Here is a 12815-nt window from a genome sequence, read left to right on the forward strand (position 1 = left end):
AGCCCGTTCGATCAAGTACAAATGTCTAAAAATGAGCAGGAAATAGGTTATATTTTGCGAAGCAAGCACGCTATGCACATTACAAAGCTGAAATCAAAAGGGACAGTGAACAGTAGTTCGTATCTATCTCACAAATTATCATGAAGCTGTGGATAATTTCACTGGTATAACATAATGTTCATAAATAAGCATGCCTATATAGTGAGGAAAGGCATATTATTCGTACAAAATGATGACCTAAAAGATACAATAGAAAAAAATTTTGCATTTGCTATCAGGGAGTACCACATCATCTTGGAGCGATCATGACAAACTTACAGGGCTATTACTTGCCTAACTTCTTAACAGCATTTAAATAGCACCTAAGGTAGCGGCACAAGTGGCTGATAGTCAAGGGACAAGACGTACACCACAGCATACGGCCTCAAGATTTCAAACTGCATACGCCATTCAAAATCTTGGAGGCAAGTTTTGCTGTAAACACTGGGCTCTGTGTCACATTCAGCGAGTACTCGTAATCTCATGCTCTGGAGTGTTGGAATCGAGAATGTCAACATTTTCTTTTATTACAATATTTTCAAAATACCCCGCTTGCACTTCAAATGTAGCACCTAGCACATATCTAAAACTGAGCTTTGCACGTAGTCTTAAAATTTTATTGAAGTTCGTTTTCACCCAAATTTGATGTCAGTGCTTTTTAAAAATGTTTGTCGAAATCGCTAGTGGTGTTATTAAACAAGGCAAGCACAGGAATTCAGCCAATCGTGTAGAGTGATAGAGTGACTACCAGTTAGGAAATTCCAGTCCACTTTTGTTTTAGTGCTTCATTTCATACGAAATGTGGCCAATTTTAGAATTAGATTTAAGATTTTACATAGAATGTTTGTGATGAAGACAAAAGTGGTTCTTTGTACTTTCACGTTCAAATTTATGTAACAATGCTCTCATTAATACCCATACCCACTCTCCGAGTTGCAATTTTCACTGTTGCTTTTTTTAATGGCTAGCAATGTTCCCGAACTAGCTTTGGGAACAACACTGAGACAGAACAACTTTTCGAACCACGTAAATCTTACCCAGCAACAAAGGGAAGCAGATACGACGCAATAATGCAAAATAACAGGTCTTAAGTACTGTCTAAACAGTACGGTGGGATCTAATTACAAAGCAATAGTAAGCAATCACTCCATGCACCAATATATAAATGGCCAGAGGCACATAGAAAGCAATACGACAGGATTTACACCGCAACATAGGTCCGTTCTTGCATTTCCCTTGGAATGTGGTTCGATGCCCTCAGTTTTCTCGGGACCCCGTATTTGCGTTCCTGTTGCGTTCTCACTGAAGAGAAAATCCCGTCGTCTTACTTTATTCCACAAATACTAACTCAGTCCACGTCTTCGGGACGTACAGGGTGCGCTAAGGGAATCACTGACTTCTTCAGGATGTCTCTCGAAAGTGCCTTGCGCATGTCTGCAAAAAGAAGCAGCACAAAAGTGCACAAAAACAAGTCATTACCACCCATTTCAATGTTCGATTTCCTTATTTATTTTGTTACAGTGAAAGCTGTTGAGATCACAACTCGGGTCACGCGCAGTTTTTCGCCGCCGCCGGTGTCCGTAACCGCATTACGCGAAATGAGAAAAAAAAACCTAGTACAAATGACACAGTGGGGCTCGAACCCGGGTTCGCTGGGTGCCAGCCCAGTATTCTACCACTCAGCCACGCCAGTGCTTGCTACTTGTTCGCAAACTTGCCTTAGGTAGGCGTGATGTTGGAAAAGCAATCGCGTTAATACGGCTTAAAGCATTTTAAAACAGCGAAAGAACAACCAGTTGTCGCACAATGCGAATAGCGTAACAAGTGGGTCGTCCAGTGCTCCAACCCATTACAAAAGCTTGTTCTTGTTCCCCTATTAACTGTGGTGCATGCCCACTTCAGCTGTAATTCCTCCTCGTCGTCAGGCACTGCATCAATAATTGGCACAAAATTCTTTGCAAGTGTTTAGCGAACACCACGCTTCTCCTAAGAATGACGAAAAATAGCACAGGGAATGCAGGCCTACTACTCAAAAAATTTTATTATTAATGCCAGAGTGGGTATCAAGCAAGTGTACTTGCAGTAGTTACCCAATGAGTTTTGAAAGGCCTGGTGTTTTTGTTTTTTTAAGAGAAGTTGTTGTGAGCTGCCAATTTCGGTGATGCAACGACGTACGCCAAGAACTTGCCTGACATCCGTTTTTCTTTTTTTTTTATTATTGCATTGCGCAGTGCTCCCTTCTAAGTGTTGCCTCGAACTTTCATCCGCATGCTTATCAGTGCAAGACAGGCAGCAACAATGGTCATCCCGCAACCGTGAAGCATGGCAAACTGTAGTGACAAGAGAACTCGGTAATAGATCAGATTGCCATATTAGAAATAAATAATCGTCAACAAGCCTATGATCGAGGACCGTCAATGATGAAAAAACTGCGTAAGCAATATGCGAGTGGCTTGCACATCTCCGAGGGCCGCATTTTTGTTTGCTGTCGGCATTGGGTTTCTCGTGTACGGCACTACCACTGAAATTTGCTATTAGCTTCACTTAAAGATTAACGGATACGGGGCTTTCACGGGAGTGCAAGAACTCCCAATGATACCTAACCTAGTAGGCTGAAAATGCAAGAATCAGGAAAGCCAAACAAAGCAAGCATTCATAACCCAAATGAAAGGTGACAGCAGAGCAAAAAAAAATAATTTGTTACATTTTAGTACTTCCATCAAGTTACTGCACTTAAGAACATCACTAAATGCTCTTCATAAATGTGCCAATTGATGTAGGTGAGAGAGCAATGAAGAGTGCAGTGTGAGCTGCACTCTTCAATCACAAAAAGTCATAGCTTTGCCGCTAAGATCCGAAGCAACAAATCCAAAGGTCATGCGCAGAATGGAAAGTAGATCGAAACGTGCCTCACGTTTCTCGCGCACAAATGACGCAGGAAGTGTACTCACAGGTACACAGATAATCGCAAATAAACGTCTCAGTTGTTACTTCGCTCTGTCTGTCTGCAACGATTGCAGAGACCTTTGCGCGCCCCGTAACTACAACAGAATCGTTTTAGTCAAGCCCAATGCCAGCCAGTACATATGATCCTCTCCACCAGGATATAAGGGCGAGTGAGAGATCGTCCACTCCCCTCCTTTTCACGGGCCAAAATACGCGTGAGAGATGAGAGCCGCAGCGTGCTTGTGTTATCTTGCTGATAACGCTGAAAACAGGATAGTCCCCCCCCCCCCCCCCTAGATGCCCACTAACAGCGGTAAGTGGTAGATATGAATAGCTTAAATAAGGTACCCCTTGGTGGCTCAGTGATTAACGCCTCGTATTGACGACACGGAAGTCCCACGTTCGATTCCCTGCGCCAGAGTCTTATACTGGCGCCGACGTTGGCGGCGGCGGCGACATCCAGCCGAGAATGTCCATTTAATTGCTATTGCAATAAAAGTCAGTCTGGCTGCAGAAAGATGGATAAACATTTAATGGCAGTCTTTGGCATCCTTAAGTATAGCAAAACCTCACTGACACTTCTTTTTAAAAAATGGCAAGAATGTACTATCTGAGCAAGCATACCATAGAAATTCACTAACAATGCGCACGTTCGCTTGCTATGATATTGCGAACGTTGACACCAGGAAATTTTGCGAACGCATCAATGCATCAATTTGCATCATGCAAACAAGCTCAAAACAAAACACTCTCTATAACACCAGTATTGTTAGCAGACTCATGACCACATTTACCGAAAGCGTCTTCGTCGGGGTCACCGAAGTAATACTCCAGAACTCTCCTGTAGACGCTGTACCCCAGTCGCTTGTACATGTCGACAGCAACTTTGTTGGACACTCGAACGAATAAATCTACAAAGTACGCCTGCTTCCTGAAACAAAGTGCAGGTGCGCTTAATGAGTGGGCTTCAGTTGAAACAGTTTCGCTTGACACTTGTGGGCGAGGCCATCAAGATCTGCATAAGAAGACTAGCACTGAATCGTTCCGCACATTTACTGCAATATAAATGCTTTCAGATCAAACATAAATACTGACCTTTAATTCACCAGTCGGCTGTGCAACATAGCTCGGAAACTGACTGAACACAGGATGCAAAGAGCATGAAGTCGTGACAATTTGTACTACAGTTATTTTACACCCTTAGCACTCTGTGAAAGTGCAGATAAGCAGAGATTGTGAGGTGTACGAAAAACTTGTCTGATGACCATTCACAGCAAATATTTAGCAGAACTATCGCCCTGACCCTTAACAGGTTAACACGGTTGGGAGCGGTGGTCAAGCGGCTCACTTTTCAGAGATATACTCCAGACCCGACATTAGCATGGCCGCAACTCCCAGCTTCCGGTACTCAGGTGCAACGGTGAGAGCCGTCACGTGGCCGTGCCAGTTCTCCTGGACGCCCTCTGCCTTGCCCATGACTGCAGGGAAAACAAGACGGACGCGTCCAGTTATGACGAGAGGGTGAGTGATGCCATCTATGTAGTTAAGAAATGGACACATATTGAAGAGGGACCTTACTGTAGCCCATGATGTCGCCGCTTGGAGACTCGGCGACCTGGAAGTATTCCGGCCAGTGAGCCAGGTACTGGAGGTAGAACGACAACCCGTACTGCAAAGCAGCTAAGGTAAAGTGCAGCACCTGATGGCATCAAGAGAGCAAGTTGGTTTTGATTTGTCACACTTAGCATTAACAGTGAAACTATCCAGCAGTAACTGCCGCCTGCACAGCGGTTATGTGGACTTCAAGCAGGTCCTGCCTGGCCGTGCCTGTACTTATCAAATCCTTACTGCCCAGAAGGCTCGCGCAAGGGCCGTCAGGTTTGACCTGATGGTTTCCGAGTGTGCTAAGCTCATAGATTGGCAAACTCGCTCATAAACAGGGGCAGAAATTTGGGGGGGGGCACCTCCTTGATCTGAAGGGTGGGCCCAGGAAAAGATATGGTTGTTTTGCACTATGTATGGTGTGGCGAAAAAAAATTTTAGAGTGGGAGGGGGGGCACAGGCCGCTGTGTCACCGCGTGGCTGCACCACTGTCCATGAGTCAACTTGCCGAGACTGAGCTATGAGTATGAGCGAGTAACACTTTGCAATGAGTATGGCTGAGATATATATTTAGTGGATTCGGCTGAGGAAACTTTAAGTGAGTTTGAGTGAGTCCTACGCACAAAACATATTCCTTGAGTGAGTCAGTGAGCTCAACTTCTTTTGCTGACCTTATGGCCCAGCTTGGTGACATTGCGTTCACTTGCGTCCACTGTCGACATAATACAGTTGTTTCATCCAGTGCCGTGGTGTGTTTCCCTTCCTTTGTCCATATCAACAAGTTGTGCTGTTACCCCAACAAGAATGGCATCAAACTTTTGTGAATAATAGTGGACTTTAAAAGGTTGTGCTCCATCTGGATGAGTTACAGGGCTGTCTCATGAACTCTTTTTTTTTTCTCTCTAGCTCGCTTGAGATAATGCAGCCCGAACACTCGGTGGATAAAGCACAGCTATATATCAGTTCCTTAATATGCTATCCTCAGATCCTGCTGCTCTAAGCAGTGACCCCATAATGCATCTCGGCATGCTAACATGGTGCATGCAGAGAGGAGACAGGAGAAGGAATATTATGTCGCGCCAGGAAACGAAAACACATTAGAAAACGCTGTGTCCATGTGTTTGTGCAACTTTCTGATGTGCTTATATGTATGTGCTGCAATGGTATTCCAAGATGCAGCAACAACAGGTTCACATAGCTGCATCATGTCATCCTGCCAAATACAAACTTCAATCATAATTGGGGTAGACAGATACAGTCCTTTTTTAGAGCGCAACCAACGCATAAACCAAGAGTGAGCAACAATTCTGTGATCGGAGACGCAGCTCGTCACGTTTCAATCTGCTGCTAAGAATGGCGACAGAGCAGAAACAAAAAGTTAACATTAACGCGTGCTATTCTAGCAGATTGGTATTCAAGAAAGCGTCTGTGCGAGAACGGTAGGGCTTCCACGATGCCCTGAAACGATTTTATGGAAATCGAAACTGCCCACACGAGGAATCGGTACGACGCTTAATCGAAGTTTGGCGTGCTTCGAAGACTGCTTTGTGTAGGCGAGGTTAGAGGTTATTCACAGTGAACGCTTTGATCCCGAAAATTTCGCGCTCCGTGAGGTCGTAACAAAGGTAAATGAAGATCGCAAGGGCCCGTGTGACATAGGTGAGATGAAGCGTCCTCTGTGCTATTTTGTGTTAATTGGTGCCGTTACGAATGATGCATCGCTGATTACGTGCCTTTGAACTCGCCGACTAGTCGGTACTGTCCAACCTGAAATCTACATGAAATGCTCACAGAGGCCGAATGGCTCCACTTCTGCAAGATTCGTTTCGAAGCAAGCAGCAAATCCTCGAAACGCTGGGTCGGGCGACCAGCGTTTCTCAAGCGTGGTGTACAACTTCTCTGTACGCAACGGCCGTGGCATTGTGTGGTCCAGTTAAAGCAACTAAGTCACCAAACAAACAAAAGCGGGATGTTCGTTGGATGTTTGTCCCATGCCCTGTAAAACGTTACGTAGAAATCGGGCAGCGTGAACAGCGTAAAGGATACGGTTTCGGTGAGAGGATCCAAGTTGCTGAAAAGCAACACAATGGAACGCATCAGTACAACTCTTGCGAGTCGAAAGAATTCACATAAACGATAGCTATACCGCGAGAACAAAACGACGACACAGAGACAAGAAGGCCTTCGTCTTTCGTGTCCTTCTTGTCTCTGTGTCGTCGTTTTGTTCTCGCGCTATAACTATTGTCTCTGTGTCGTCGTTTTGTTCTCACGCTATAACTATCGTCATGCCATACCAACTAGCCCAAGCTGCCACACTTCTAAGTCACAAAAACGGTCGAGCGCCGCAACTTACACATTGTTGAACAAGAAGAGATCGTCGCACGTAAATAGTCGTATGGTCGTCATGTCTCCACGTGCTCTTTCTCTTCCGAACGCAACGTACGATCACCGACCGCTTCAGGCCGCAAATCAAGCGGGGTAGAGAACACCGGGAGAAACTAAAAATACCGGAAGTCATGATAGGTGGCAAGCTACTGTGCTGTTCTCAAGCGGCCATCGCCGTCAAAACTTTGTTATATCAGTCATTTGTTTGAGTTTCTACACTAATCCTCTTTAAACTACTTACTAGTGACGTCTTCAGGAGTTGTTGTCAACCAAACCAACAATGTATGGCCTTTGAGATTTTCACTTTTGTACAATCCTGAAGGCTTAAATTTTTTATTAAATATTAATTTTAAAAGCAATAAAACTTATTTTTTGTTAATAAATGAAGTTAAAAGTTGTTTATTTTTTAGCTTTAGGTACAAGTTTTGAACTGTGTAGAGAGAGCGCCCAGTAGCATTTGAACCTCGTAAAAGCACGGCCTTCGAGAATAATACAAATTACCTTTAGAGTTTGCATATCAACTTGTGTGACGGGGCGTCAACGTTGACACGTCGCTGGTCACCATACCTATAATCAAACCTTAGTTAACTACTCTGGTAGTGAACGTAGTTACAGCAGTAGTGAAAACACGTCACACTCATCACGCTTCAAATCAGAGTTATAGCAGCTATAATGGGTGAAATATTTAAATGACTGGTTACCGTGACTGATGAACTCAGATTTGAACACGTCTGAACACTATTAAAGCTTAGATATGTAAAGGGTACGTCAATCTTCTCTGCACTGGAATCACTTTCGCTGATTCATATGCTGGAAAACATGGCCTCTGAAATTAGTTTTTGTAAGCTGTGATCGCTATTAAGAAAACGCAAAGGATGCAGCAAAGCCAACTACTCTTCACCGTCAATAGTAAGCAGGGTCTATAAACACTAAAAGAGCAGCATTTGTTTGCAAAAAAAAAAAAACATTAGAATTCACTTTGTGTATATTGTGCAAGGGGGCGCGTCGAACGTCTTACGTATATTTGAGTTGTAGTTTAAGAACGTTTTAGTAGGTACACTTCAACCTAAAATCTTATCTCCAAGTTGTTTTGTTTGATTATCTAAATTTTTAAACTACCGATTAACTCGTCACTTTTCAACAACAAACTCAACCTAATCTCAATTTAATTTACCAAAAAAGTGTAAATTATTGTAAAAGTTTTTGATAACAGATGGCGCTACAACTTGTAAAATGACTTCACTGCAGTGATTTTGGATGCAGTGGTTTTTGCTTGAAGTTCCGCGACTCTTGTTTTATTAATGGTTTCAGTTTCTTGTTAGAGAGAAAGAGATTCTCCGTCACAGTTCGCTCAGCTGGTAGGTGTTCTGTGGTTCGCTCGACTGCGAGGCCGCAGCCGAGTGAGCGTGTGCGAAGTGCGCGGTGTTTTAACGCAGCTGTGTGTAGTGTTCGGTGCGCGCTACTGCTTGCAAGACGGGATATATCGACGTTCCGTACTTGTTGAAATACGCTATCCCGGGGTTCGCCGAGCTCCTGTGCCACTTTTGGATACGGAAGTTTGCGGATTAAGGCCTCTCCGCCGTAACAACGTTCGTGCGTGCGTGTTTGTGTGTGTTCGCGGCTCACCAGTGGATTATCCCTAACAGCCTGGTCGCCTTCGCTTTGGAATTTACCTAGCTTCGCTTTGTAGTGCCTGGAGGTGCGCGTTAAAAGGTAAGACGAAAAGCTCCGTTCCTCGACTCTGCTTCTTTGCTCAAGAATTTGTTTGTCTGTTTTTGCTCACTGGTCCCATTTTGTAGCTCTGAGTTTGTCGCGCTTGCCTGTTAGCGCATAAAAAAAAAAATCCTCGCGCTCGTCGGCCTTCCAAGCGCATGTCGCTCGTCTTCAATCAATCAATCAATCAATCAATCAATCAATCAGGCAGGCAGTCACTCAACATATCATTGTTTGCTAGTGGTTCAGAATGTTAGTTAACAATCACAGGAGGGGCCTCCTGTATCTTGGTACACTGAAAAAGGAAACAAAAATTCAGAATTTCATATGTATAATTATGAAGCATAAGATGTTTACGACTGAACGCAGCAGTTATGCAATGTATAAAAATGTTTTTTTTTTCTTTAGCACGCGTCTGAATACATAGATATCTGTAGAATAAAATGGGCATATTCTTATTTATTTCCCAATGAATACGTTTTCGGCTGTAGAGGGTTATTGGGGTCTGAAAATTTGGAAAAAATGTACGTGTGGAGGCCAAGTAAAACAAAAATTCAGCAATAGAAATATTTGCGCTTAAAGACCTTAAACACAACACACAGGTGCTGCAGTTTGGTTCTATAACACGCTAAACTAGACTGAAATGAGACAAAACGGCTTGCAATGCTTTTTTTTTTTTAATTTTGTGCCGGACTGCTTTCACGCTTGTCAATTCAAAACATCACAAATGACGTTACATGTGTAACTCGGAACTAATTTGAAATCGCTGAAGCGCGCGTTGTCGCGTCATTCCGGCATATTTCTATAATAGCATAGATAACAGATCGAAATAGGGAGTCGATCATGTGGTGTTGCAACCAGCGTTTGCTCTGAACGCGTTCCATCAGTTGCACACGAGTCGAAGCTTTTTCTCTTTTTTTTCATAATTCCGAGTTGCCGGTTGCTCTCTTGGCTGCAGTCGGTGATGATCGATTGTGAAACGGTGTTTAGACAGCTCTTCCCGGGGCAAACGTGCGTGCGATTTTCGCGATGACTGTAATGGGAAACGTTGTCATGAAATGAGAGAGAGGGGGTTGAACAGGCGGAGCGACCGAATGAGAGATAGTAGCGGCTCCAGTGCACCGCAGTAGTTGCGACACGGCGCACAAAATTCTTATTGTGTTATTGCCAATCATCTTCCTTTCCGCTTCTTTATTTATTTTTATTTCTTTGCGCTAGATTGTGCGTTAGCGAATACCGAGGAATTTATATATTGAGAGCAATCTGATTTACTGGTAGTAGCTAAACTATGCGCACAAACATGCGATGCTGCGGGAAGGTTAAAAAAAAACGTGGTTGATCCGTTTTATTGGGTATTGGGATGACGCGAAAGTGAAACGTGACCTCGTAGAGGTAGTTGCGCATTCAGTGTGCATTGTTTCGCCACAACGGCGAAGGAATGAATGCTGCAATAACAAATTGCAGTGTCACGCGAAGAACGGCGAGCAGCTCGAAACTTGCAGCGCGCACCTCAAACAGAGAGCACGCACAAAATGAGCAAACACAGGACGAGCGCTGACGAACAACTAGCAACAGAAAGAAAAGCACACAAAAAGAACGCACAGGTATACACTGGACGAGTGCGAACAACGGTCACAATTCTTACTTCAGCTTCGTGTGTGGGCAGCGCGCTCCTTTCGTAAAAGCGGCCGCGGCAGCGAGCGAAGTGACGTCCTTTCGTGCTCTATTTAACTACTGTAACTTCAAAGCAAACTTGTGGTGGAAGCACTAGAGGTATAAATTGCCCGGATCCCGTGATGTGCGCGCGAGTGAGCCACCGCGCTAGACAACATCTATGCGCACGTTGACGACCACGCCATGTGGAGGCGCGCCTCGCTCAACGCGCGCCCGCTGTCATCTCGCTACTGATGACGAAAACGCGCTGAAGTTTCCAAGCTCTGAGGACTTCCAGTGGTACATGTTTTATGTAAATGGCTCGCCGTTAACGTGTTAGAGAAGAATCGCTCTGTGGCTTAGTGGTTATCGTCGCGCGCTGAGGAGGTCGCTGGTTCGACGCCCCGCTGCGGAACTTTTCTTTTTCGTTGTTTTCTTTGCCGTCTGTCTGTTTATATTTTTTACAACATGTCACGGAGCCGTGGTGGACCCTGGCATAAAACGCTTTCGTGTTGAAAAAAAAAATGGCACCGTATCTGCATGTTTCACTGCAAATGTCGTCGAAACACTTGCGTCTGGAGAGAGTGAACAAAACGTTTATTTGATGTTCTACGCGAGAAAATCGGTGAATTGTATTCCGGAGGCGATGCGTTAGAGTGTCTCGGGCCATTCAGTGGTGGCGACCGAGCTCGTCGAGGCACGTGAGACACGAGCGCTATCTGGCAGTTATCTTCGAAAACGAAGGATGATGCGCACGCCTGTCTCGGAGGTGATAAGGCGTTAAACGCAAAGCGACGGGTAGGCGCCACCACCGTGTCGTCTTTGCAAAGCGTGCGTTGGAAACGCCTTTTTGTGCATAGCGTTGCATTGTCAGCTCAGCGTGATAAACTCTACGTTCTTTAGAATTACTTATGTGTGCCTTGACGTGAATATGTGAATATTGACGTGTTGTTGTTGTGTTTCACATATTAATCTTTTTTTTTTAATTTACAATCGCACAAATATGAACGCTGAAACTTGTGGTGGGCGCTGCGGATGGGGTTGGATTTTGACCGTTCCGGGTATCGTTTCGGCGTACAGACAAATGTGCAGACAGACAGATCCAAATTTTTGCGTTGAGGTACATCGTCTTTAAAAAACGGAAAAATATCGGTGTCCATCTACTCTGTGAAGGGAGAGCTGTATGTGGGCTTGGAGAGCGAACGTTGTTGGTTATTGATGTTCATAATTGAAAATTTTGGTTGTTGATGAGTTTGATGATTAGCTCTCCATTGATTGGCCCGGAGGTCGTGGGTTCCAGAATGGAACAGAGCACGAGAATGGAACACAACGTACGTGGGCTACCCATAACACGGCCTGATTGCGAGTGACATAACGTGCCTACTGTGCGTTATGTCACTGTCACTGAGAAACAACTGTATCATCGCATAGGCGTCGGGAAGATTTGTCTCTCACTGCTGACACGCATCATCAAAAGGGGGGGGGGGGGGGGCGTGTCGTTTTTGAGCAGTTATTGGTGTAGTTCTAGATATGGCGCTAAATGCAGCGGCAGTGAAACCTGAAGGAGCACGGGCACTTAACGATTCCCGTTTGGTGAGCTAGCACTGCTCCGTCTACCAAACCGTTGACGACGTCGGTGTAACAGGGAGAGCTTCCTTGCCACGAGTGCAATCTTGTGAGGGTGATTCGCAAAATTGGTGTGCGGCATGCGTGCTACTTTTTGCAGCGCTTTATCGACCTTTAGCTTGTTACGGCAGTTGAGATACGTGTATACATGTCGTCTGCAGCGAGATGCATCGGATTGGTCTCCCTCTTCAGATGTATAGTGCCGGTTGCGGAGAAACCGTGTGCTTTTTTTGCGCGGTGCGTAGAAGTCGTCCGCATTGACCAAGTTGATTATGCAATTCCTTCAGAAGCTTTTATTGGGTAGTTCGTGCATGTTTACAGGGAGGCACGAGGCGCCAACGACATGAGCGCGAGGAGTGACGTGGACTAACGCAACGAAACGAAAGTCGTTCGTCCATGCCACTTCTTGTGTTCGTCTTGTTGGCACATTTTACTTCCGCTAAACATGCGATTCCTTGTTGGTTATTTCTGCTGATTATCATATTCTGGACCTTGTTCGTTTACATTGACCCGGTTTTGAGCATCGCTAGCTTTGGTTTAGGCATGTCATTTAATTTTGAGCGTGGACGCGTTACATGAAGTCATGAGCGTAGCAGGGGGGGGGGGGCGTGAAGGGTTCGACCCCTTTCCCCCGGAATTTCTCAATTTAGTTTACGTATATGTACACGCACACATCCAAACGCTCGCACGAACACATTAAGTATAGTCGAATCTTGCTGCCCCACCCCACCTAAGGGTGGCGGGGGGTGGGGGGGGGGGGCAGCCGCTTCCCTCGTGGGCACGCCTATTGTAATAACCACTATAGTTGAGTACTACCTTAGAAGGCAGTGATATTTTCCTCACAAAGGCGG

At 45.0% G+C, this 12815-nt stretch overlaps 1 protein-coding gene across 1 annotated transcript; it reads right to left on the reverse strand.

The window, feature by feature from the left end:
- Positions 1-1239: 1239 nt before the first annotated feature.
- Positions 1240-7096, reverse strand: Naa20A (N-alpha-acetyltransferase 20 A). The gene is made up of 6 exons (XM_037418665.2): positions 6941-7096; positions 6634-6658; positions 4564-4654; positions 4334-4463; positions 3780-3916; positions 1240-1473 (listed from the first exon to the last, which is right to left on the reverse strand). Exons 1-6 carry the CDS (start codon positions 6991-6993, stop codon positions 1388-1390), a joined length of 522 nt encoding a protein of 173 aa, XP_037274562.1. The 5' UTR covers positions 6994-7096; the 3' UTR covers positions 1240-1387.
- Between the last annotated feature and the right edge of the window lie 5719 nt (positions 7097-12815).

This window comes from Rhipicephalus microplus, chromosome 6 (assembly GCF_043290135.1).
Source record: "Rhipicephalus microplus isolate Deutch F79 chromosome 6, USDA_Rmic, whole genome shotgun sequence".
Classification (NCBI taxonomy): Eukaryota; Metazoa; Arthropoda; class Arachnida; order Ixodida; family Ixodidae; genus Rhipicephalus; species Rhipicephalus microplus.

Bases quoted from the DNA above. Each gene is read 5' to 3' on its own strand.
- Naa20A (XM_037418665.2), bottom strand. From the start codon at position 6,993: ATGACGACCATACGACTATTTACGTGCGACGATCTCTTCTTGTTCAAC. The intron at 4,464-4,563 runs GTAAGGTCCCTC...TTTTCCCTGCAG, and splicing joins CGGCGACATCATGGGCTACA to TCATGGGCAAGGCAGAGGGC. The intron at 3,917-4,333 runs GTGAGCCGCTTG...ACTTTGTTTCAG, and splicing joins CTGGAGTATATCTCTGAAAA to GAAGCAGGCGTACTTTGTAG.